At 36.8% G+C, this 26,723-nt stretch overlaps 2 protein-coding genes and 1 pseudogene across 2 annotated transcripts; 2 read left to right on the forward strand and 1 right to left on the reverse strand.

Annotated features, from left to right (window-relative positions):
- LOC108633425 (olfactory receptor 2B6-like) lies at positions 7,298-8,242 on the forward strand. Its single transcript, XM_018038646.1, has one exon. It carries the CDS (start codon positions 7,298-7,300, stop codon positions 8,240-8,242), a length of 945 nt encoding a protein of 314 aa, XP_017894135.1.
- Positions 12,325-17,307, forward strand: LOC108633426 (annotated as a pseudogene).
- Positions 23,750-24,700, reverse strand: LOC102172353 (olfactory receptor 2G3-like). The gene has a single exon (XM_005701984.2). The coding sequence runs from the start codon at positions 24,698-24,700 to the stop codon at positions 23,750-23,752; it is 951 nt and encodes a 316-aa protein (XP_005702041.2).

Raw genomic sequence — 26,723 nt, forward strand, 5'->3', positions numbered from 1 at the left:
TTATAATATGTGTAGTATACTGTATTGGTGTTTTTCTTCTTCTGGCTTACTTCACTCTGTATAATCGGCTCCAGTTTCATCATCTCATCAGAACTGAGCAAATGAATTCTTTTTAACGGTCTGGTAATACTCCATTGTGTATATGTACCACGCTTTCTTATCCATCATCTTGATGGACATTAGGTTTTTCCATGTCCTGTTTACAAACAAGTGCTGCCGATGAACATTGGGGGTACATGTGTCTCTTTCAATTCTGGTTTCCCAGTGTGCTAATCCGCAGATGCGCGATTGCTGTCATAAGGTATGTATTATGTATTAATATAATTATTAATATAAAATATCAACAACCACTAAGTTCTTATGCGGAATTGATTTGGCTTTCCTCTTAAATGACTCCATACTGATATGCCCAATGTTTTGGGTATCATTAGAAACATTTCCCTGGTTGTCTTTGCGGTTGTCTCACCTTCTAGTCCCTCTGGTTTTTTCTCCTGGACATGCTGGTGGTATAAATGCTTAATTATGCCTGAATCTCAGAGGTTTTAAATGGAAGGATGAGCCAAGATAGGAATAGTATGACAACTCCTGGGAGAGCTTCCTGTGGATCTATGAATTCTATGGATAACCTTAAATTGGAGTTAGCTTCTTAAAGTTGACCCTCCAGTAGGTCAGAGAGAGCCTGGCTGAAACTCTGCAGAACTGAGAAGAAATGCAAACAGAAAACCAAGGTCTGGGTATTATGGTATTATGTTTCAGCCACAGGACAGTCTCCATAACTCCCCCCACTCTGTTATGCACTGAACAACTGATGAATTTACAACTCAACCTCAAGTAAGTGCAGAAGGAATTTGGGGAGGTAAAGGACAGTAAAAAATGAAGTCACCTTGCTCTGTCATTGGTTGCTTTATAAGATGGAGTAAAGGACCATTCAGCAGTAGAATGCTAAGTGATTTTCTTTTAATTTTAAAAGGTTGATTCCACAGATGCATATATTTTTGTTTGAGAGGAGAACAATGAAATTAGGAAAAGTGTACAGACCTAGGATTCAAAATCTTATTTTATTCAAATTTTTGCTTCTGAATTTTCTAGGTTTATATACTTGGGTAAGTCCTGTAACTTCTTGCTGTTTGAGTTTCTTCTCTTCTATCATTAAAAAAAACTTTTTTACTTTAGAAGGTTATTATGATAACAAAACAAACATACATGTGAGGAAGATTGCTATATGAGTACCAAAGCAAATATATATGGGGGTGTGTGTATATATATATATATATATATGGTTACATATATGTTTATGGGAAATTTGATATATTCTGGTGTTTCTAAATCCTAGGTATACATTATTTTATTATGAGGAAAGCTATGGGAAAATATAAATTTACTATTAGTGTTAGGTACCTTTGGGACTTTATATTTTCATTTAAATATTTTTAGGTGTGTTTTTTCTTATCACTTCTCTAGATTAAAACTACTTTTTGTATTGCAGTTTGTGAACAACAAGATACTGATTTTGTCTAGATAGCAATTAAGCTCTGAAGGTCCTATTATTCAAACAAATCAGACTGTTTAAATCTATGACAATTTAGAACAGAGGAGTCCAATAGGCAGAGAGCATGGCATTGAGATCACAGCAAAGATCCTCAGATAATATCTGAAATAAATTAGAGGTGAAATGAATTGTTTTTATTTTGTCATAACATATTATATTTGAATCATGCTTATGAAGTTGTTAAAGAGTATATCAGGATGCAAACATCTATAAAAATGGCCAACGTTTCCCTAAGCCATGTTTTAAGATACTTCTTTCTTGCTGCCCTTTCATTCCTTTGCAGGTCCTATTTGTGGAGAAGCACAGATTCTTCTGTCTTCCCAGCTGCATTTTCTCATCCTCTGGGGGGTTCATCAGCATTTCCTTTAACTTCCTATTTAGACAAATTAAGCTCTACTAATCCCATAGTTTTCATACACAACCAGAAAGGCAAAAACTCCCCCCAGCCCTTTCCAGGCAAATTAACAACTACTGGATTTGGACTCACCCCTGTAATCTTTGCATTCTATATTTTTCTGTTTCTCTCTCCTGTTGTATATTCAGAAGACACATTTAACTGATCATCGGCAATGTGTCGGACAAAACAGTATGCTCTTTCTGTCTATGTATACCTTTTCTCTCTCATTCCCATTTTTCTTTCTTTTTCTAAATAATTCTATCGATTCTTTTTTCTTTTTTTTTTCTTTCTGTCCTTGCCACATAGCATGAGAGATCTTAGCTCCCTGACCAGGGATCCAACCCATACTCCCTGCTGTGGAAGCACAGAGTCTTAATCACTGGACCACCAGGAAATTCCCTCTTTCTCTATTTTCTTTCTTCATTTTCCCCCTCTTTACTTATCTGTTGCTATCATTTTATCATCACTTATTTTGTCACTGTGTTTCAATATGCCTTCAATGTTTAGGAATGCTGTCATGTATTCTGAAAACCAATAAAACATGCTACATATTTTCCTTTTAAAATTTTTACTCTTCCTGGAGCAAGTATGTGATTTGATTTTATTCATAACAGTCCAAGCTTATCTTAGAAACTTAAAGGCATGCTGGATCCATTTAGAGGGATATAAGAGAAAATAATAAAGATTGGGAAAATAGCAGAGCAGTAATCTGTGAAAGGTAGGAGAAAATTTTCAGCTTTCTTTAGATTTGAAAATAGTGTCTGAGTGCAGGTAACTACAAAATGAGATCCTGAGTCTTTATTTAGCAAGAAAGCAATTCAGAGAGGGTGAATTCTATAATTGTATCTTTTATGATTCTAATTGGAAATACTCATGTGCTCATTGAGGGGCATCCTTCTATAAAGTAACCCTGCAACATGTGAGTGATTTTTCTTTGGTCAAAATGGATGAGGCAAAATTTGGTTCAGACATTATGTATAAAGATAAAAATGTTTCTCAATGTTGAATCAGGATCCTATGTTTTATTTCTATAATTCTCTAATCAACTGGCAATGATATCTGTGCCATCTCTTTGCAAATAAAATATAATGCCAAGCATAATCATATTTGCAAGATTCTATTTCTAAAGTCCCACTATCATATGATAAAAAAAATGGGAGAAGAAAAGACAGTGGATAAGACCAGTATTAAATGAAGAGTGTTATTCTACATATAAGGATAGGATTTATAAGGGGGAGTCTCAGAAGATAATCAACTTGATTTTCCATAGAAGTTCACAGGCACTTGAAAATTTCCAGAAACATTTTTATATAATTTTACCATGTAAGTAGTCCTACTAATATTTCACCTACTGCTTATATTTCCCTTAACATTATAGTTTTTTCTTGATCCAATTATCATGCAAGCAGTGTGGAGTTCGAAGTGGCAATCAAAAGATTTTGATAAGTAAAATAAATGTATTTATTGATTGATTAGTTGCATTATTTGGGGAATGAGCAGAAAAGCCTTAAAATATTTGCTCTAAGGGTAAAACAGGGTATATTTAAACTCTGCTTTAGTTTTGGGGTATGAAATGAAAAAGTGTATCTTGGTTCTGTTGTGATGAAATAGCAATGAAATGGATTGAGGTCATAAAGAAAAAAATAATAAATTCAAGGGTGCTAACATAATTTAACATATAGGAAATCCAAAGGGAAGAGGTTCACAGTTGTTGGTTTCAATTGAATTAAGGTTAATTCAGTTCAGTTCAATTCAGTTCAGTTGCTCAGTCATGTCTGACTCTTTGAGACCTGAATTGCAGCACACCAGGTCTTCCTGTCCATCACCAACTCCCCAAGTCTACCCAAACCCATGTCCATCGAGTCATTGATGCCATCCAACCATGCCATACTCTGTCATCCCCTTCTCCTCCTGCCTTCAATCTTTCCCAGCATCAGGGTCTTTTCAAATGAGTCAGCTCTTCACATGAGGTGGCCAAAGTATTGGAGTTTCAGCTTCAACATCAGTCTTTCCAATGAACAACTAGGACCGATCTCCTTTAGGATGGACTAGTTGGATCTCCTTGCAGTCCAAGGGACTCTCAAGAGTTTTCTCCAACACCACAGTTCATAAGCATCAATTCTTCGGCACTCAGCTTTCTTTATAGTCCAACTCTCACATCCATACATGACCACTGGAAAAACCATAGCCTTGACTAGACGGACCTTTGTTGGCAAAGTAATGTATCTGATTTGAATATACTATCTAAGTTGGTCATAACTTTTCTTCCAGGGAGTAAGCGTCTTAATTTCATGGCTGCAGTCACCATCTGCAGTGATTCTGGAGCCCCCAAAAATAAAGTCTGACACTGTTGCCACTGTTTCCCCATCTATTTCCCATGAAGTGATGGGACCAGATGCCATGATCTTCGTTTTGTGAATGTTGAGTATTAAGCCAATTTTTTCACTCTCCTCTTTCACTTTCATCAAGAGGAAATTAAAATGTAGTAAATGCTTATTATGTTTAACATACACTGTTACCTCTATCACATGCTTATTCTTTAAGAGTATACAATCCATCTGGTCAGGAAAATAGGACAGGTACAGAAACAAAAACAAATTGCATATATATATATAATTTTTATAAAATATGGAGTGTACCAAAAGAGAATTACAAGTAAAGTGCTCTAGAGAATTAGAAAAGGAGTGCGTAGTCATCCAGTTGTGTCCAACTCTTTGTGATCCCATGGACTATAGCCCACCAGGCTCCTCTGTCCAAGGGATTTTTCAGGCAAGAAATACTGTAGTGGATTGCCATTTCCTTCTCCAGGAGATCTTCCCAAGTCAGGGACAGAAAAAAAGGAGAGTGGGGAATAATTTGGAACACTTTAGTACTTGAAATGGCCCTTACAGGATGGAAAGCATCAACGGTGTCTCATATAAACACCAGTGGGAGAATGAAAAGTTTGGATAAAATGGAATGGTTTGAGCCATGATTATAGGAGGCATTGAATCTAAGTCTGCATTTTAATAAAATGTGTTACAATGTGGAGATGCTGAATTTTGAGCTGAGATGTGCGTGCATGATCAGATTTGAACTAAGGAAAGACTGTTCTACAAACATGTTAAGGTGCTTTGAAGATGAGAGGGCCATTGTAAATGAGGAGACCACTTTGAAAACTATAAGCCATGGAACACTGAATTATTTTCACTGTGTCTGTTTTAACTTTTCTGTGTAGATATAAATTTAATGGATAAATGCAAGAGACAATGTTAAAGAATAGTTGGTCCAGTCTGACAACTTGGATGACACATCGGCAATTGTAATTCAAAGATGACAATAAGGATCCCCCCAAAATTGTGATTTTATAACCAGATCAAAGAAATCTGAAGTGTGAGACAGATGGGTAAGAAGCTCTGTTTTAGAGTTAACAATTCTGAGCTTTGGTCTATGAAGCAAGCCCTTCTTCCTATAATTTCTCACTGTCACTCACCCCCCCCACACACTGTCTAATTCTACAGCTCAATGACACCAATGTGAAAAAAAAAAAAAAAACCTGACCAACTAAATCCAATAATTCTACCATGTTAAGGACACAAGAAGATTATAATGTAAGGCCAATTAAGAGAATCAGAAAAATAAGTAATCACAGGTTCCAGGGCTATTTTCCTAGTAGTCACATCATATTTATTATCTGTCAGTATTTATTGATTATCTGTTACAAATACCATTCAACACTTTATAGATGCACACAAATAAGGAAAGTCCAATGTTTTAGGGAATTCATAATTTTGGAAAGAAATCAGTTATTGAATTATTAGCATATGAAAATAACTGAGTTTACATTAAATCAATTAGTCCTGTGAGATGCATATACTGCTACTGCTAAGTCACTCCAGTCGTGTCCGACTCTGTGCGACCCCATAGACGGCAGCCCACCAGGCTTCCCTGTCCCTGGGATTCTCCAGGCAAGAACACTGGAGTGGATTGCCATTTCCTTCTCCAAGGCATGAACGTGAATAGTGAAAGTGAATTTGCTCAGTCGTGTCTGACTCTTAGCAACCCCAGGGGCTGCAGCCCACCAGGCTCCTCCACCCATGGGACTTTCCAGGCAAGAGTACTGGAGTGGGGTGCCATTGCCTTCTCTAAGTAGATGCATATAATTATGCTCATTTTAGAGAAAAGAAGATTGAAGTACAAAAGGATTAAATGACATTTCTAAAATCACTCATCTAGTAAAAGGAATCACTGGGATTTGAAGGAAGAAGGAAAATGTCTTTTATAAAGTAACTTAAAATGCAAAATTTGCCATAACCAGTGAATCAAACCTAAAGAGATTTTACAGAATAAAAAATTAATCATCAGAGTTTCCTTCAGAAATCTATAATAAAGAAATCGTGTGATTTCAATGGGGGAAGAGTGAGATAGTGGCAACTCAAATGGTAGAGATATTATAATTAATAAGTAAGAAAACAAAAAAAGAAGGAAGGGAGGGGGGAAATGTTTAATGTGCTCATAATTATCTTGAGGAATTAGAAATTTGTATATAAAAATAAGAGAAGTTTACTTAAAGGAGCCAAGTATTCGAAGCTCTCTTTGGTGTTTTCACTCAGGTTAGAAATTGATCAAATTTATTTAGGTATCTGTTGAGGAGCATTTCAGAGCAAGCAAGTTTCCAATGCTTGATTGTTTTGCGTGTATGTTATTTGGTTGAATTTTTTGTTTCTTCCTCCTACTTTCAAATTTTCTTAATAGGATCAGCACTAATGCTTGGAAGAGGTAAAAGGAGTCCTGATATGCCATATTTTCACTGTGCCAAATCTATGACATGCTTTAGTTCCTGTGATGTTTCTGACTAGGATCAGTTTGAGGAAGATGAAGATACCAAAATGCCTTGGCTCCCCCTGGACTGCTGATCCACCTGCCTTCTTCATGCTGTCCTTTGCTCAACCTATATTTGGGAAACTCTGCCTTCTTACAATCTGTTTTCATCTATACTCTGATGTTTTTGTTAAATATTTATGACAAGCAAGGTTGATGGTAGTTCTATTGAAACTTTTTAGAAGAGAAGACAACAAAATCCAAAGGAATGATAACTAACTAGAAGACATTCATCACATAAGGAAAATTTCCCAGTTACTTTGCTGGTTCTTTTTATTCTTTTATTAATAATCTTTCAACATTATACTGATAATGTTGGCTTAATATTTCATCATAATTGGAATATAGATGCAGATTAAAGCAGAAATGAGAGTTTCGTCTTAACATCTCTGGTTTTTAGTTTCCAGTGGCTTCCTTTTATCATTGATTCCCATCCTTAGAGAAGTGGGTGTTTAGAGGTCTCAGCTGGAATTTCTCCTATCAGTGCCAATATGTGGGTCAGTAATCAGAGCTCACTAGATGATTTTATCTTACTGGGATTTTCTGATCGATCCTGGCTGGAAACACCACTCTTTGTAATCTTTCTGGTGGCTTACATCTCTGCCCTGTTTGGAAATATCTCTGTTATCCTAGTTTCTCGCCTGGATCCCCAGCTGGACAGTCCCATGTACTTTTTTGTCTCTAATCTATCCCTTCTGGATCTCTGCTTTACTACCAGTACTGTCCCACAGATGCTAGTCAACCTTTGGGGACCAGAAAAGACCATCAGCTATGGTGGTTGTGTTGCCCAGCTCTATATTTCCTTGGCCTTGGGTTCTACGGAATGCATACTTCTAGCCATCATGGCCTTTGACCGTTATGCTGCTATTTGCAAGCCCCTTCACTACCCAATCATCATGAACCAGAGGCGCTGTATCCACATGGCCACTGGGACCTGGATTAGTGGCTTTGCTAACTCCCTTGTTCAGTCCACTCTCACCGTGTTGACCCCAAGATGTGGACAGAGGGTGATGGACCATTTCTTCTGTGAAGTTCCTGCTCTTCTGAAACTAGCTTGTACAGATACCCATGTGAATGAGGCTGAGCTCAATGTGCTAGGGGCTTTGCTACTTCTGGTGCCCCTCTCCCTCATCCTGGGCATTTATGTGTTCATTGCCCGGGCAGTAATGAGAATCCGCTCTGCTGAAAGTCGCTGGAAGGCCTTTAATACCTGTGCTTCACATTTGCTGGTGGTCTCTCTCTTCTACTTTACAGCCATCACTATGTATGTCCAGCCTCCCTCTAGCTATTCACGGGACAGAGGGAAGATCATGGCGCTCTTCTATGGAATCGTCACACCCACACTCAATCCATTTATCTATACACTGAGGAACAAGGATGTCAAAGCTGCCCTTAGAAGGGCACTAACTAAGGAATTTTGGGTCAGGACAAGATGATCTTTGAAGAGAAGACCTGAGAAGTAAGGATGACTGTTTCTGCCTTTCAAAGATTTCAGAGATGGAAGTGACGAGAGGACAGTGTCATAAAGTTCACAGGTGAAACAGGACAAAGAAAGAAACCATCAACTCTTAATGATCTCCCCACAGCCTTTATCTACTTTTGAGACTGTTTTTGCAATATTGGATCTTACCAAGTCATATCAATTTTTTCCCTAACCCTTATGACTAGTCAACTTAGATTCAGTGGAAAAACCTGGTGTAATAGCTAGAGAAAAGATATTTAGAAAGCTTTAAAAGGTATGTTTTGCATATACTGTTTCTAAGTGAATCCCAAGTAAACTGGAAATGATCCCATGTTTTTAAAAAGGCCACTACTATCCTGAGTTAACTGTAACCAACATGTATTGACAGCATTTATTCATCTTCTTACGGTCAGTGTCCAATTATGTCATCCACCAAAGGCCCCAGAGGCAAGTGAAATCAAGAAACATTTAGGGGAAAACCATATAAGGCAGATAAATGCAAAGGGAAATAAATAAAAATTTTAGACTCAGTGATTTTAAATGTTACCTTTGCCATAAACCTTAGCCAGTCTTACACTCGTATGATAAACAACAATGAGGTCAGGGCAAATATAAATAGAACTTACTGTGGAGGAAGAGAGAAAAAAGCAGAAAGATGCTTTGAACAGTGAACAATAATGGAAAAACCTAAGGCTGAAAATATTCTAACTCAACAAAACTTACTAGTAATTTATGAGTTTAAAGAGACAACTTCCTTTACCACTTGACTGGGTAAGTTGGGCCTAATTCAATGTAGGAGTTATGAAAAAATCACGTTGCGTTTAAAGCCTTGGTTGACTTCTTAGCTTTACTTGAAATAAAGGTCTTATAGCCAACTGCCTTGCAAATGCGTATTAGTTAAACATGCCTAAAGAAAAGAGAGTGAGTTCAGTAAAAACTCAACATCATTGCCTGGAGTGCAAATCAAATCTTTTTCTTTTTCTTCATTAATGAGTATATTTAGCCCCATAGATAAAGTGATAAACATATGTTTGCCTTTCAGGGAAAACCATTCATTAATCTTTGACTATATTTTTTTGCCACCAAATAGGGACATTATCACTTGCCTTAATTCAAAGGTGCTTGAAATTGCCTTTCTTAGCAAACTTTAAATTTAATATGTAATACTATAGTTCTGTGGCCTATAAAACAAATTTAATTCTAAATTTTAATTCTAAATTCATAGAACTGTACATAATTCTTTTCCCATAAGAGTTATTACAGAGTATTATTCTGAGGATCAGTAGAATTTCTGCCAATCTCTCTTTTCTAGTACACATACCCAAACTTTCTTTATAAACTCATCCTTTCCAAAATCATTTAACCATTTTTACTTATTTTAATCCTCTAGTTATTTCAAAGTAATGAATCACAGTCCCTTTATAAGGTAATCTCTAAGGTCTTAATAAACATGAATTTCTCAAAATCCATCAGTGTTTCATCAGATTCCTTAATTTTGGAGAATAAATACAATAATATTCTTAGTAATTGTTCTTTTCAGGAAACATTAAAATCAGAATCCCTTCCTGCCTTTCTTTCCTCTTCCTGTCCTTGCTTCCTTCCTGCCATCCAAAAGGAGTAGTGAATAATATCCTTTGAGAGGTGAATATTACAACTGGCCACAGACTAATTTTTGAATTAGTTGAATTCTGATTTTGGTGACTTCATTTCTGTTTCATAGTCTTACACCCCATTATGATTCCTTCTCAGTTTGGGAAGTTTTCTCACTGTCCACATGACCATCCATGCATAGAATATTCCATATTCCATAGAAGGACCTCTTCTTTCCATAAGAATGACTCTCATATTCATATCAAACAGATCTCGATATGAATGGTGAATGATGTATATATGGAAACAGTATAAATTTTATCAGGGCACTATGCTTTTATTTTTTTTTTCCTTACTGCTTGTCAAATAATTCTGCATATTTATATTATGGATTTGACTAATCATAAAAAACAAATACTCCGGTATTCTTTCCAGGAGAATTCCATGGACAGGGGTCACGAACAGTTGGACACAACTGAGCAACTAAAATACACACACACACATATAAGAAGAATGCTTAATCACTGACTATAATTTGGAAAAGTGGAACATAATTATATAATGAAAATCATTAGTAATTGCAAACCCAATTATATTTTGTGGTTTTCTCATTCTTTTGTAAGCATAATTTACATGTATTTTAGCAATATTCAAAAAATATGTCATATTTTATATTAGGCATGTTTCATATACCAAGATATTAGGATAATGATGAATAGGCATTGCATGTATGTAATTAATTGTATTGACTATAACAGTCTAATCAATAAATTATATTCAACATTTTGCTATTCTGAAACATTAAAGTTATTTTTTCTAATTTTTAAATCATGTAAATATACCAGAGTGCCTATCCTAGAATGTAAATATGTATGTGCATTGATTTTATATCTCAAGTGTTTTCTTAAGGAGAAGTTGACAAATGATATTATTAATATTATTTAAAATAACATTCCTATATACTTTAAAATTATTGCTGATGTTTAAAATTTTTCAGTATGAAATTTTATTTGCATTTATATGCTAATCTTTTGGAATTGCACCTTTATTTAGTATTAATAATTATTTGTTATATGAACTTAATTTTAATAGGATTTTTAATAATTAGATCTCAGGATAGTAATTATGTATAAATTATGTCAAAATATTTTATTCTCCCTAGTCTTTTTACTTCTTATTTAATTTTATTATTTCACTGTGCTAGCTGATAAACCAGCTTACTGTTCTTTCCAGGCACAATCCTGTTTTGCTTAATGTACTTCGCCATCTCTAAGTTCAGACAAGAGTATCCTTGAATCCAGGCATACAGATAATTAAAGGTAACAGATTTCATATCTTTACTAGCTAACATCCACTGTGACAAATAAAATGTTATTAAGTGAATGTTTATTCACACATTACAGGTTTATTCATGAATAATCCTGTGGTTACATACGATAGTGTTTAAAATACAGGGTTTTTGTGGAGGCAGAGACAAAGAGTCTGATGCTTATACTACCATTTACTACCTATGTAATTATAGGCCATTTACTATCTATGTAATCCAAGACTCACACCAGAGAGTCTATATTTTTCACAGCTTTTTCCACTTTGATACAGCCAATTATGAGAATTTTTAATCCTTAGAATTGTGGCTAAATGGAGGGAATAGTAAAAACATCCATGGAAAACACAAACTTTTAAAATATAAATATATATTATATATATCAACATATATATACATATCAAAACTTTTTTGATATAAATATATACTATTTGGTAGAAATGTGTTCAACATAAGTAAAATAAGTGAAAATTTTAGTCCTACTTATGTTAACTTCTACTAACTATTTCTTAGCTAAATGTGATAATAAATGAATTCTATAAGGGATTGTCTTTGGTCCTTGGAATTTTATCTGTATTAACTTAATTACAATAAGCAGAAAGGAGGCATACAGTAATTAAAAAGAAGGATTTATATTCTTTAACTGACAGTGCCTATCAAAGATGGTAAATTTCACCTGCTATAATATAAACACACTAAGATCAGCAAGAAAGTGAACTGAATTGAAAATAAAAATAAGTTAAAAAATATATTGAGTGAATTAGAGATTTAATGAAGCTCCAATGAAGTCTCAGTGTCTCTCCATCTTAACAGATCCAACACTTTCTTTTTGCAACGAATATTGTGTAATACACCTTTACAATATTTAGTTTTGTAATACCTCTACTTAGCTAGCTATGTGCTTACCAAATGAAAGCCATGGCTTAAAATATGGTTGTTAAAATATAGATATATTATCGTTAACTCTCATTCTTCTTGCCTAGGTAATAAAAGGAAATACATTAATGATTTTATTTGTTTCAGCATCCTCTACCCAGTTCCTCTATTACACGTAGGTTCATGAACCAACATTAAGTTCTAAGCAAAGGCTAATCAAGCTCCAAAATCTGCCTGTGGTGTTTCCAGCAAGTAGAGTCATAGCAATGAGAAGATTCAATAACACTCTTCATCACTCTAAGGGCTTTGTTCTGGTGGGCTTCTCTGAATGGCCCAAACTAGAAATGGTTCTTTTTGTGGCCATCTCCATTTCTACATAATGACTCTCCTTGGGAATTCAGCCATCATTATCTTGTCACGCCTTGATCCTAGACTCCACACCCCAATGTATTTCTTTCTGGCTAATCTCTCTTTTTTGAACCTTTGCTATACTACCTCCACTGTCCCCCAGATGCTGGTCAACATACAGAGCCGCTGGAGAAATATCAGCTACGGAGGCTGCATAGCTCAACTATTCATCTTCCTTGGCTTAGGATCCACTGAATGTGTCCTTCTCTCAGTAATGGCCTTTGATCGTTATGTAGCTATCTGCCAGCCTCTGCATCACACAGTTATCATGCATTCTCGGCTATGCCAACAATTGGCAGTGGTGGCTTGGGTAACAGGTTTCAGCAACTCTCTGGTGCAAACAGTGTTGACTTTCCTGTTACCTCGCTGTGGTCAATATCAGGTGGAGAATACTTCTGTGAAGTACCTGCCATGCTTCAATTATCATGTGTTGATACATGGATCAATGAAGTGGAGATGTATGCTGCTGTGGTGGTCATAAAAGTTATCCCAGTGGGATTAATCCTGTTCTCTTACATCAACATTGTTCAGTTCAGTCCAGTTCAATTGCTCAGTCGTGTCTGACTCTTTGCGACCCCATGAATCGCAGCACACCAGGCCTCCCTGTTCATCACCATCTCCCGGAGTTCACTCAGACTCACGTCCATTGAGTCCGTGATGCCATCCAGCCATCTCATCCTCTGTCGTCCCCTTCTCCTCCTGCCCCCAATCCCTCCCAGCATCAGAGTCTTTTCCAATGAGTCAACTCTTTGCATGAGTGGCCAAAGTACTGGAATTTCAGCTTTAGCATCATTCCTTCCAAAGAAATCACCTCAGATATGCAGATGACACCACACTTATGGCAGAAAGTAGAGAGGAACTAAAGAGCCTCTTGACGAAAGTGAGAAGGAGAGTGAAAAAGCAGGCTTAAAACTCAACATTTAGAAAATGAAGATCTTGACACTATTTCATGGCAAATAGATGGAAAAACAATGGAAACAGTGACAGACTTTATTTTGAGGGGCTCCAAAATCACCGCAGATGGTGACTGCAGCCATGAAATTAAAAGACGCTTACTCCTTGGAAGGAAAGTTATGAACAACCTAGACAAGATACTAAAAAGCAGAGACATTACTTTGCCAACAAAGGTTCATCTAGTCAAAGCTTTGGTTTTTCCGGTAGTCATGTATGGATGTGAGAGTTGGACTATAAAGAAAGCTGAGTGCTGTAGAATTGATGCTTTTGAACTGTGGTGTTGGAGAACTCTTGCGAGTCCCTTGGACTGCAAGGAGATCCAACCAGTCCATCCGAAAGGAGATCAGTCCTGAATATTCACTGGAAGGACTAATGCTGAAACTGAAACTCCAATACTTTAGCCACCTGATGCAACTGACTCATTAGAAAAGACCCTGATGCTGGGAATGACTGAAGGCAGGAGGAGAAGAGGACAACAGAGGATGAGATGGCTGGATGGCATCACCAACTCAATGGACGTGAGTTGAGAATGCTCTGGGAGTTGGTGATGGACAGAGAAGCCTGGCATGCTGCAGTCCATGGGGTTGCAAATAGTCAGACACACCTGAGAAATTGAACTGAACTGAACATGTGAGGAACATGTACGTCTCTCAGTAATGGTGTTTTATGTAAAACATCTTGTTGCCCAAACAGTAAATATTTTATTCTTGGTGCTCAATCATCTTTATCAGCATTGTAATAGCTATTCTTAGCAGGCCAAATGGAAGAACCTTTTTTTCTTCAAGTTGGAATGCAGGATATCATATAGCTTCCTTACACAGGTTGTATTTCCCTAAACCCATGTTTTACAAATTCTATGTTTTTATGTAATGACTACTGGATGTAAAAGCCTGTGCTGTACTGTTCTTAGTCATTCATTCCTGTGCAACTCTTTGCGACTGCCTATACTGTAATCCACCAGGCTCCTCTGTTCATGGGGATTCTCCAGGCAAGAATGCTGTGTTGGGTTGCCATGCCCTCCTCCAGGGGATCTTCCCAACCCAAGGATTGAATCCACGTTTCCCACATTGTGGGTGAATTCTTTACCATCTGAGCCACCAGGAAAGCCCAAGAATACTGGGGTGGGTAGCCTATCCCTTCTCCAGGGGATCTTCCCAACCCAGGAATTTTTACCAGCTGAGCTACCAGGGAAGCCTGGATGAAAAGCCTACTTCTCAGCAACAGTATCTGGGCTTGAAACAGTCAAGAGCCCCTTGCATGTACTCTGAAAATAGCCCAAATATCTGAAAGAAGTTCCTACATGGATAGATGCCACTATATATTAATCACATCTTTTCTTACCTTCTTATGCAAATTATGATGTTCACATTGGGAACATAGGAGAAAAAAGCAGACTGAGTGGATATAGTAAAGTTGCAGGATACAAAATCAACACACAGAAATCCCTTGCATTCCTATACGTGAATAATGAGAAAGTAGAAAAAGAAATTAAGGAAACAATTCCATTCACCATTGCAATGAAAAGAATAAAATACTTAGGAATATATCTACCTAAAGAAACTAAAGACCTATATATAGAAAACTATAAAACACTGATGAAAGAAATCAAAGAGGACACTAATAGATGGAGAAATATACCATGTTCATGGATTGGAAGAATCAATATAGTGAAAATGAGTATACTACCCAAAGCAATTTACAAATTCAATGCAATCCCTATCAAGCTACCAGCAACATTTTTCACAGAACTAGAACAAATAATTTCAAGATTTGTATGGAAATACAAAAAACCTCGAATAGCCAAAGCAATCTTGAGAAGGAAGAATGGAACTGGAGGAATCAACTTGCCTGACTTCAGGCTCTACTACAAAGCCACAGTCATCAAGACAGTATGGTACTGGCACAAAGACAGACATATAGATCAATGGAACAAAATAGAAAGCCCAGAGATAAATCCACACACATATGGACACCTTATCTTTGACAAAGGAGGCAAGAATATACAATGGAGTAAAGACAATCTCTTTAACAAGTGGTGCTGGGAAAACTGGTCAACCACTTGTAAAAGAATGAAACTAGATCACTTTCTAACACCCCACACAAAAATAAACTCAAAATGGATTAAAGATCTAAATGTAAGACCAGAAACTATAAAACTCCTAGAGGAGAACATAGGCAAAACACTCTCAGACATAAATCACAGCAGGATCCTCTATGATCCACCTCCCAGAATTCTGGAAATAAAAGCAAAAATAAACAAATGGGATCTAATTAAAATTAAAAGCTTCTGCACAACAAAGGAAAATATAAGCAAGGTGAAAAGACAGCCTTCTGAATGGGAGAAAATAATAGCAAATGAAGCAACTGACAAACAACTAATCTCAAAAATATACAACAACTTCTGCAGCTCAATTCCAGAAAAATAAACGACCCAATCAAAAAATGGGCCAAAGAACTAAATAGACATTTCTCCAAAGAAGACATACGGATGGCTAACAAACACATGAAAAGATGCTCAACATCACTCATTATTAGAGAAATGCAAATCAAAACCACAATGAGGTACCACTTCACACCAGTCAGAATGGCTGCGATCCAAAAATCTGCAAGCAATAAATGCTGGAGAGGGTGTGGAGAAAAGGGAACCCTCCTACACTGTTGGTGGGAATGCAAACTAGTACAGCCACTATGGAGAACAGTGTGGAGATTCCTTAAAAAATTGCAAATAGAACTACCTTATGACCCAGCAATCCCACTTCTGGGCATACACACCGAGGAAACCAGAATTGAAAGAGACACATGTACCCCAATGTTCATCGCAGCACTGTTTATAATAGCTAGGACATGGAAACAACCTAGATGTCCATCAGCAGATGAATGGATAAGAAAGCTGTGGAACATATACACAATGGAGTATTACTCAGCCGTAAAAAAGAATTCATTTGAATCAGTTCTAATGAGGTGGATGAAACTGGAGCCGATTATACAGAGTGAAGTAAGCCAGAAAGAAAAACACCAATACAGTATACTAACACATATATATGGAATTTAGGAAGATGGCAATGACGACCCTGTATGCAAGACAGGGAAAGAGACACAGATGTGTATAATGGACTTTTGGACTCAGAGGGAGGGAGAGGGTGGGATGATTTGGGAGAATGACATTCTAACATGTATACTATCATGTAAGAATTGAATCGCCAGTCTATGTCTGATGCAGGATACAGCATGCTTGGAGCTGGTGCATGGGGATGACCCAGAGAGATGTTATGGGGAGGGAGGTGGGAGGGGGGTTCATGTTTGGGAACGCATGTAAGAATTAAAGATTTTAAAATTTAAAAAATAAAAAAAATAAATTAAAAAAACAAAAAAACAAAAAAGCATGCACTGTCAAAGGTTGTAATGCAATAGATCATTTTATTAATGGTGATATACACTTGTCCTTTCCAGATATGTTTCAGCAGCGGATATATAGTTTATTTCTCCTAAAGAGTATGGAAGTGAGTTGCTTGAAGAAGTTATAAAATTCCCATCAGAGTAATTTTTAAGAGCAGTTTTTGTAAGGTCGGACCCCCGGGGGCCATGATGGGCCGCCCCTCCTCTCTTTCTCGCCGGCGAGAAGGTCCCTAAGGGAAAGATCCTCCCGGATCCCAAGGACCAATGACAGCACTCTTCGCCGGCTAAAGCCGCCCCACCCCAGCCAAGTAGAAGGACCTGTCAGTCCTCTACGCCTCAGCCTGGCAACCTATCCGAACCCCCATCCATCTAGCCTGACCATCCCTTGCAACAAATGTAAAAAAACCACCCCCAACATGGTCCGGGCACGGACTTCCTTGACCTGCCTCGTTTGGGTCCAGGAACCTCACCCAGGAGCGCTTCGCCATTAAAAAGCCTGTTAGACACTCTTTTGGTGTCCTGGTCTTTTACCCAACAGTTTTAGCTACAGGGGCTTCCCTTGTGGTTCAGCTGCTAAAGAATCAGGCTGCAATGTGGGAGACCTGGTTTCAATTTCTGGGTTGGGAAGAACCCCTGGAGAAGGGAAATGCTACCCACTTTAGCATTCTGGTCCGGAGAATTCCGTGGACTGTAGAGTCTATGGGGTCGCAAAGAGTCTGACACAACTGAGTGACCTTCACTTTCACTTAGCTTTACGGCAAGTTTAAGAAAAATGTTCAGACATAGTCCATATATCTTCCCCATCTTGCTCACACCACCCCCCACCCTCGCCACCCCACAACACAAACAGCCTCGTGGACTACCACCATCCTATCTCAGAATGCTACATTCGATTTAACTAATGAACCTGTACTGATACATCATTATCTCTCAAAGTCCATGCTTTACATTAGGGTTCATTCTTGGTGTTGTACATTCTATGAGTTTGAACACATTTCTAATGACATATGTCCACCACTGAAGTATCATACACGATATTTTCACTGTCCTAAAAATCCTCTGTGCTCTGCCTATTCATCTTTCCTTCCACCCTAATGCCTGACAAACACTGATCTTTTTGATCTCCATAGTTTTGCCTTTTCAATATATCATACAGTTGGAATCATTATAAACTGTAGCCTTTTCAGACTGGCCTCTTTCACTTAGTGATATGCATTTACGTTTCTTCTATGGCTTTTCAATGTTTGATAGTTCATTACTTTTTAGCACTAAATAAGATTCCATTGCCTGGAATATCACAGTTTATTTATTTATTCACTTACTGAAGGGTATCTTGGTTGTTTCCAAGTTTTGGCATTTACAAGTGGAGCCACTGTAAACATCCATGTTCAGGGTTTTGTGTGAACATAGGTTTTCAGCCCCTTTGCATAAATACCAAGGGGTATGATTGCTAGGTCATAGGGTAAGAATATGTTTAGTTTTGTAAGAGACTGTCAAACTGTCTTCCAAAGTGGATGTACCATTTTGCAAACCCATCAACAATGAATGAGAATTTCTGGTGCTCTACATGCTCACCAGCATTCAGTGTTGTCAATGTTCTGAATTTTGGCAGTGTTTCTAAGTGTAGAGTGGTATCTCATTGTTTTAATTTGCATAATTTGCATTTCCATGGTGGCCTGATATGGAGTATCTTTTCATATGCTTACTTGCCATCTGTGTATCTTCTTTGATGAGGTGTCAAACTCTTTGGCCCATTTTTTAAATTGAAATGTTTAATTATTGTTGAGTTTTAATATTTCCTTGTGTATTTTAGACAGCAGTTCTTTATGAGATTTCTTTTTGCAGATATTTTCTCCCAGTCTGTGGCCTTTCTAGAGCTAGCATCTTTTAAGTTTACCTATAGAATTTATTCTTCCTCCTCTCTTCAAAACCTCACATATTTTAATACTATAAAAATATAAATTTCCTTGTTTTTCCCAAGAGGTATTTATATTTGATGTATGCATGTGAGAGGTGCAAGATGTTAAATATTTCAAATATCCTTGCATGTATGGTCCAGTAGTTTTGGGCTCTGTCTCTTGGTCACGCATGTTAACTATGACTTTGGACATAGTTTAATTCCATTTAAACTAATAAAATTTATTTCCATTTAAACCAACATTCATTGGTTCTTCAAAATTTTGCTAGCTATTGTTAGGCATAAGTAGTGATTTTCTCTTGTAGAATATTTATAGACACACTTTATCATATTAATAATGTTCCCCTCTAATGCTAGTATGCCAAATGTTATTATGTTATTATGTTTTTATGTTATCATGAATGGATGTTGAATTTCATCAAAGGACTTTTCTGCACCTATTGAAATGATCCAATGGTTTTTCCCCCTTTTTTATTAATACAGTATATTTCATTGATTAACCTTTCAACATTAATACAACTTTGAATTCTTGGAATAAAATCCCCTTGGTCATAATCTATTCTCCTTTTGATATATTTTAGATTCAAATGCTAATAATTTGCTTAGAATTTTTCATTATGTTCATGAGAGAGAGATAGATCTATAATTTTCCCCTTCACACAAAGTGGGAAGACTTGGGAATCTTGATATCAAGATTTATTATTAATAATAAATGTCTTATGGGCACAAGAATAGACAAGGAAAATAATTAAACACAATAGAGAATCCAGAAAGAGACCCACATTATTTTAGACACTAGATTTATAACAAACTTGATCCTGAAGAGAAGAGAGGAATCAGTGATTTTTTTTTTTTTTGAGACGACCCACAGGGATGGTATAGGGAGGGAGGAGGGAGGGGGGTTCCAGATGGGGAACACGTGTATATCTGTGGTGGATTCATGTTGATGTATGGCAAAACCAATACAATATTGTAAAGTAATTAACCTCCAATTTAAATAAATTTAAAAAAAAGGAAAGTTATTTTTAAATAGTGCTTTGTCAATTGGATATTCATAAAAAATAAATATTGACATTTCTCTCACAAAAATAATTTTAGAGAATATAAACATAGATTTTAAAGACTATAAATGTGAATGGCAAACATCAAACCATCTGGAAAATAACACTGATGAATGAATATGTTTATGATTTGGGGGTTGGAAAGAAAAGCTTTTTAAAAAAATAATGCATAAATAGCACTAATATAAGGAAGTCATTGATAAATCAGATTTCATTAGCAACTTTTTAAAACACAAGATAGCATTAAGAAAGTGAAATGTCAAACCATAGTGCAGGATAATATGTTTATAAAACTTACTACAGCAAAAGTTAGACCAGAAAATGAAAATATCTACAAATCCAGAAGAAGAAAAAGCAGATAATCTAACATAAAAATGTCCTAAATTCTTTAGGTGCTTCACAAAAATTGATTCTTAAATGACCAATCAACGTACAAAAAAGATGCTCAACTACTTTAGCCATCATGGAAATGCAAGTTAAACTCTCAATTTAATACTACTATAAGATTCCCAGACTATCTAAACTAAGACAGACTATTATTTCCAAGTGTTATTAAAACTGTGAGCAGAAGGAATTCTCACACATGGCTGGTGGGAGTCTGCAACGGTTCCTCCACCTGAAAACTGTCAGGCAGTGCACCTACTGAAGCTTAGCATGTGCATTCCATATTACTTAGAAATTCCATTACTAGACACACCCATCAAAATATTTAAATTAAAACATTCATACAAGCAGTACTATAACAAAACCAAATAGAAATGATCAAATCTTCAGTAGTTAAATGATCAATAAAGCATACTATGATCATAATATAGAATACTATCCAGCAATGAAAGCAAAATACTGCTACATGCAATGTTCTGGATGAATCTCAGAAACGAGTGAAATAAAAAGATTATGTACGGCACTATTCAATCTATGCAAAGTTTGTAAACACATAGAACAAACTTTGTTTTTAGACATCTGGGTAGTGATTATATGTGGGTAAGAAAATTAATGAATGGAATAGGAATGAGGGGGCCTTGGAGAGTGCATAAGGTTCAAGTTTCATATCTGGGAAATGGCTGCATGTGTTTTTGTTTTCTTTTTGTGATTAATCAAGTTGACAGTCACGTTTGGTGTTTTCTTCTTTATGTCAAGATTGTATAACTAGAAATTTATGCTAACATTCTTACAAGGAGAAATACATAGAGCAGTTTTTAATGACAAAATTATTAAGCAGTCTAACATTTCAAAAGAATAAACTTAAGTAATGATAATTATATATGTTTTCCATACATAATTATGTATCACATTTAAAGACTTTAAAATCGTTCAAAAATAATGCAACTTGATTGTTTTATTTTATCATGTAGCCAATAATAAAAACCATTAATTAGATTCAGAAAATATTTTTTAACGTGGAGTTACAATTTGAGCAAAAAAAACTTCTAAAAAGTCAGTCCATAATTTAAAGCAAAATGATACATGATCTTAGAAGTCTAAGTATCTTTTGCTTTAGGTTGATATAGCACGTAGCTTATCTTTGTAAATCAGCCATAACACCATGGCATTAAAAAAATATATATTTTAATTAACTATCTCCCTCTTCATGAAGAAAAGAAATACTGATTTGTTTACCTAAAAATATATTTATGAAAATTGAAAATTTTATCAATTCATAAATACTAGGTAAGTAAATGTAGTAGAAAATGATTTAAAGTAGAAACAGAGCACTGCTACATAGTAAAGAAAAAAGAAATAAAGACATGTAATTAAATATCATTATATCTCTCAAGAGGCCTCGTTGGTGAGAAATCTTAGTAGTATTATGACTCCCTTTTGAATTTGACAGGACATTCTCTTTTCTCAGAATCCATGTCCTTTAATAATGGCATTAGTTTCCCTTAGTTTTCCATTAAAAGACTAATTTGTTTATGGTTTTGAGAATGTTAAATCTTGATTGATACTGCTGCAGGAAACCCTCATTTTTCTGAATCATTTTGTCTGATTTGCAACAGCATAACTTTTTTCTCTCCGCTTTACTCAGCCTATTTAAAGAATCTTGAAAGAACACTGATATCACATAATCTAATCATTTGAAAGTTTTGGCAAACCAATCAAAGAAATCCAAATGTGAGAAGTGAGGGATTCAGTTTCCTTTTAGTTTAAGACTTTTAAGTACAAAACTTTACTAAAGCCAAAAATGCAAGAGACTTAGGAGACCCAGGTTCAATTCTAGGTCAGGAAGAACTTCTGTAGTAGGAAATGGCACCTACTTCAGTGTTGTTGCCTGGAGAATTCCGTGGGCAGAGGAGGCTGGTGGGCTATAGTCCATGGGGCTGCAAAGAATCAGACACAACTGAGCACATTACACACAAAGCCAAAAATGCCCTGTATGCGAGACAGCAAAAGAGACCCAGATGTATAGAACAGTCTTTTGGACTCTGTGGGAAAGGGAGAGGTGGGATGATTTGGGAGAATGGCATTGAAACATGTATAATATTATATAAGAAACGAATCACCAGTCTAGGTTCGATGCAGGATGCAGGATGCTTGGGGCTGGTGCACTGGGATGACCCAGAGAGATGGTATGGGGAGGGAGGTGGGAGGTGGGGGTTCAGGATTGGGAACACATGTATACCCGTGGCGGATTCATGTTGATGTATGGCAAAACCAATACAGTATTGTAAAGTAAAATTTTTTAAAAAAACATACATGTAAGAGAGGGTGGCATATCAAGATATACAAACTTCATTTTTGCAGACACTGACAATTACTGAACTGACAACGAATATATATTTAAAAAATGTGAGTGTTGGGAGGATGAAAGAAGATTCTAACTGTTAAGATATAGGAACACTCATACTGGGGCAAACAAAACACACAGAGAGGATTCCTCCAAATCTCAGAAAGACAAAGGACTAAAAACCTCTCAACCTTATATCTCCCATATATGGAAATACAACTGCTAGAATTACTGGTACCCTCAAACACACACACACTCACTCACTCATGAAATGAAATGAAATGAAATGAATTAGATTTAAATGCCCTGTCACTTTTCCCATGGCAAGGACTGGATCCTATAATCTGTCACTTGATAGAAATCATTTAATCATCTAAATGCAAAATGAAAACTCAAAATTCACATTCTTGGCACCAGTGTGGACACAATTTCTATGGACAATGAAAATATCAAGGAAAAGCTAACCTGACAATGACTCAAATTAGACTGTAAGAGTGAGAAACAAACAAAAAATTAAACAGGATGGCCAAGGGACAGTGAGTTGCAGAGTCAGTGCAGATAAGGTGGATTTCCAAGCTACACAGATTTCTACTGGTCCAAGGGTGGGATCCAGATGGGCAATACTGCAGCAGACCACCAGAAATAAGCTGCTAAAGAAGTAGTAGTAAAACTATTAGGTTTAAAAACACCTATCTAGTGAGCATCACACTGTTTATTTATACAAAGTGAAAGTGAAAGTGAAAGTGAAGGCGCTCAGTGGTGTCCGACTCTTTGCAACCATATGGACTGTAGCCCACCAAGCTCCTCCATCCATGGAATTCTCCAGGCAAGAATACTGGAGTGGGTTGCCATTTCCTTCTCCAGGATTTATACAAAGGAACCAACCAATAGATTGATTTCATTTAACAAGGCAAAGCCAAGACTTACCTAAAAAAAAGGGGGGGCAGAGAGGGAAGAAAATTAGCCACAGAGATTTTAGAAATAGTAAGTCATGCTTGTAATTTATTGACTGACAGATAATAAAGATGTCTGTTTAGACAGTTTATCCTCTAGTACTTTAGGGAAGGAAATGAAAGAAAGCAATTTCAGACTTATGGATTCTCTAGAAAGTCTTGCAGGTTTGGCTTTGCAGCATCTATGTGAAGCTGTCTCCAGATAATGCCTTCTGGTACATCTTTCCTTCAGCACCTCAGCCTTAGTCAGGCCATGTCTATACTTCTACCTCATCAGAGTTTCTCACTCTGCTGTGCTCTATCTTTCTGTACCAGCTTCTTTAAAGCCCCCTTTACATCTTTATTTCTCAGAGTGTAAATGAGAGGGTTAAGGGTGGGAGTCACAACGGTATACAAAAGGGTTATGAACTTTCCTTGACTGTGGGCATAAGAGCTCTTGGGCTGGATATAGACAGCTGTGATGGTTCCATAGAAGAGTGTTACTACCAAGAGGTGGGACCCACAAGTGCCAAGGGCTTTTCGCCAGGCTTGAGCTGACCTGATCCTCATTACTGCTTGAGCAATGCATCCATATGAGATCAAGATAAGTGTCAGAGGGAGGAGGAGAAGCACCAAGGAAGCCATGAAGAGCTGCACCTCATTGGCATGAATGTTTACACAGGCCAACTTGACCATGGCAGGCACTTCACAGATGAAGTGGTAAATCCTGCGGTTCCCACAGCGGGGCAGCCGAAGGGTGATGGTGCTCTGAATTAGGGTGTTGCCCACTCCACTCAACCATGCCATTCCTACCAGAGACTGGCAAAGTCGTGAGTGCATAACTGTGGCATAATGGAGTGGCCGACAAACAGCAGCATAGCGATCAAACGCCATGACAGCTAGGAGAACACATTCAGTGGATCCCAGCGCCAGGGATACATAGAGTTGAATGGCACAGCCTGTAGGACTGATGGTCTTGTATGGACCACGGAGGTTCCATAGCAGTTGGGGAGCGATGCTAGTGGTAAGGCAGAGGTCAGCAAAGGAGAGATGGGTAAGAAAATAATACATGGGTGTGTGGAGCATGGGATCCAGATAAGAGATCAAGATGATTGCTGTGTTGCCAACCAGTGTCAGGAGATAGGAGATTAACACAACTGCAAAGAGGATCTTCTCAAGCTGCGGGTGGTCGGAGAAGCCCACCAGTATGAAATCCCCTGCCAAACTCTCATTAATCGTCGTCATCACCCTGCTCTTGAAAAGGAGAGAGGCACATGTGAAAATATAGAAGTCAGATAGTGAGAAACAGTTAAGATCAGAAATACAGTTGGGAAAAACTGATCCTGAAGGTGAGATAAGAGGGGTGTGCCATTTGGGGGAAAAGAGAACCATTTGGCTCTAGGAGGAAATTAAAAGTGTGCAAGAGCTTACAGAAAAGTATTAAACATATGATGATATAAAGTGGACCATATAAGAAATGATTAATCATTAATTATTGCTCTGTTCTCCAAAGTGTTTCATTTTTTCTTATAAATCCACCCTCTTATTCCCAATAATATCCTGTAAGCTTGTAAGTTAAAGAAAATAAGGAGATGTTATCCAATCAAAAAACATCTTTGTTGACATTCTATCAGTTGTCAATAATAAAAATAACAATAAGAATATTTTTTGAAAAAACTTATATAATTATTTCCATACTCTACAGTAACACATGCAATTCTCAAAGTCATGCTAAGGGTAATGTGAAAAACCTAATCATCATAGAGCTTTAATTAGTTATTAGATACCATCTATATAAATAGTTTTCTCTCAGTTTTTTTTCATAATGAAAAAAATGGGTAGTCTAGTTTAAATGGTGTTACAGAGTCTTCAGAGAGAAGCATTGTTGTAAGTTGCAAGTAAATGTTTAGCTCCTCATTAAAAACATTTTGTTTTTAATCAGATATTTTATTTTTATATTGATTAAAGGACCCAAAGCTTCTCAAAAATTTCATTTATTTCATAAAACTTTTTGGAATATTATGAATTTTTCTTTCTATAACTTTGTATTATATAGTAGCAGAATATCAAGTCTGTTTGATTCCTTGGTGATATGTCACTAACTTCGTGACACTTTCATTTCATAGTAACTGCTGACTTGCTGCTGAAGAATTTGATGATAAGAGACAAAACCCACCATTTTTGGAAAGGAGATAAAGATGCAGTACATTTTTAAAATGACAGCCTTTTTTGGCAAGTGAAGTAGAGAGCGAATAAGAGCTTACTAGTGGATAAGATAAGGAAGGACTATTTTCAGCAGAGGAAGTAGCTTGTTAAGGCTTTAAACCAAAAAAGCATTGAGGAGCTGAGAAATATCTGAGAAATATCACTGAATAAGGAAAATTATGGGCAAAGTGTCTTATGGTTAGACTGCAAAATAAGCAAACAAAATAATCAAGAGAAGTGTTTGAGATTTGTATTTATCCAAAGCACCTTAAAGGTTAGCCTTTGAGGGATTTATAAACAGGTCAAGGGGTAATGAATGTCAGGAGGGAGTCAATAACCGACATGTTGTCTTTGATCATTTGCTAAGTTATGTCCGATTCTTTATGACCTCATGAACTGCAGGATGCCAGGCTTTCCTGTTCATCACTATCTCCTGGAGCTTGCTCAGATTCATGTCCATTGAGTTGGTGATGTCATCCAAGTATCTCATCCTCTGACACCCCCTTCTCCTCTCACCTTCAATCTTTCCCAGCATCAGAGTCTTTTCCAATGAGTGGGCTCTTTGCATCAGGTGGCCAAAGTATTGGAGCTTCAGCATCAGTCCTTCCAGTGACTATTTGAAGTTGATTTCCTTTAGGACTGACGGGTTTGATCTCCTTGCTGTCCAAGGGACTCTCAAGAGTCTTCTGCAGCACTGCAATTCAAAAGCATCCATTCTTTTGTGCTCATATTGTTTGTGCTTAAAAATAAGCTGGCCTCAGATTGCAGAATGGATTGACAAGTAGTGAATGAACAAGGGAATTGGTTAGGAGGCTGTTGCAATACTTCAGGAAACAGATGGCTTGGTGATAGCAGGGAAGATTTATATTTTTAGACAGACTCTACAGACTAAGTCTAGACAAACTTGAGACTCTGGATGTGGAAAGGGAGAAGGAAGTGTCAATAATGGGTCACAGGTTTATTTCTTGAAAAATTGCATGTCATCTACAGAGAAGCATGAAAGCTGAAAAAGTTTTGTAGAGAAAATACTAGATATACATATCTCTGTTGATGATTTTTAAAA

The sequence above is a fragment of the Capra hircus genome, chromosome 23 (genome assembly GCF_001704415.2).
Source record: "Capra hircus breed San Clemente chromosome 23, ASM170441v1, whole genome shotgun sequence".
Classification (NCBI taxonomy): domain Eukaryota; kingdom Metazoa; phylum Chordata; class Mammalia; order Artiodactyla; family Bovidae; genus Capra; species Capra hircus.

What these genes read in the sequence shown, in the direction of transcription:
- LOC108633425 (XM_018038646.1), top strand. Translation starts at nt 7,298, where the DNA reads ATGTGGGTCAGTAATCAGAGCTCACTAGATGATTTTATCTTACTGGGA.
- LOC102172353 (XM_005701984.2), bottom strand. Translation starts at nt 24,700, where the DNA reads ATGACGACGATTAATGAGAGTTTGGCAGGGGATTTCATACTGGTGGGC.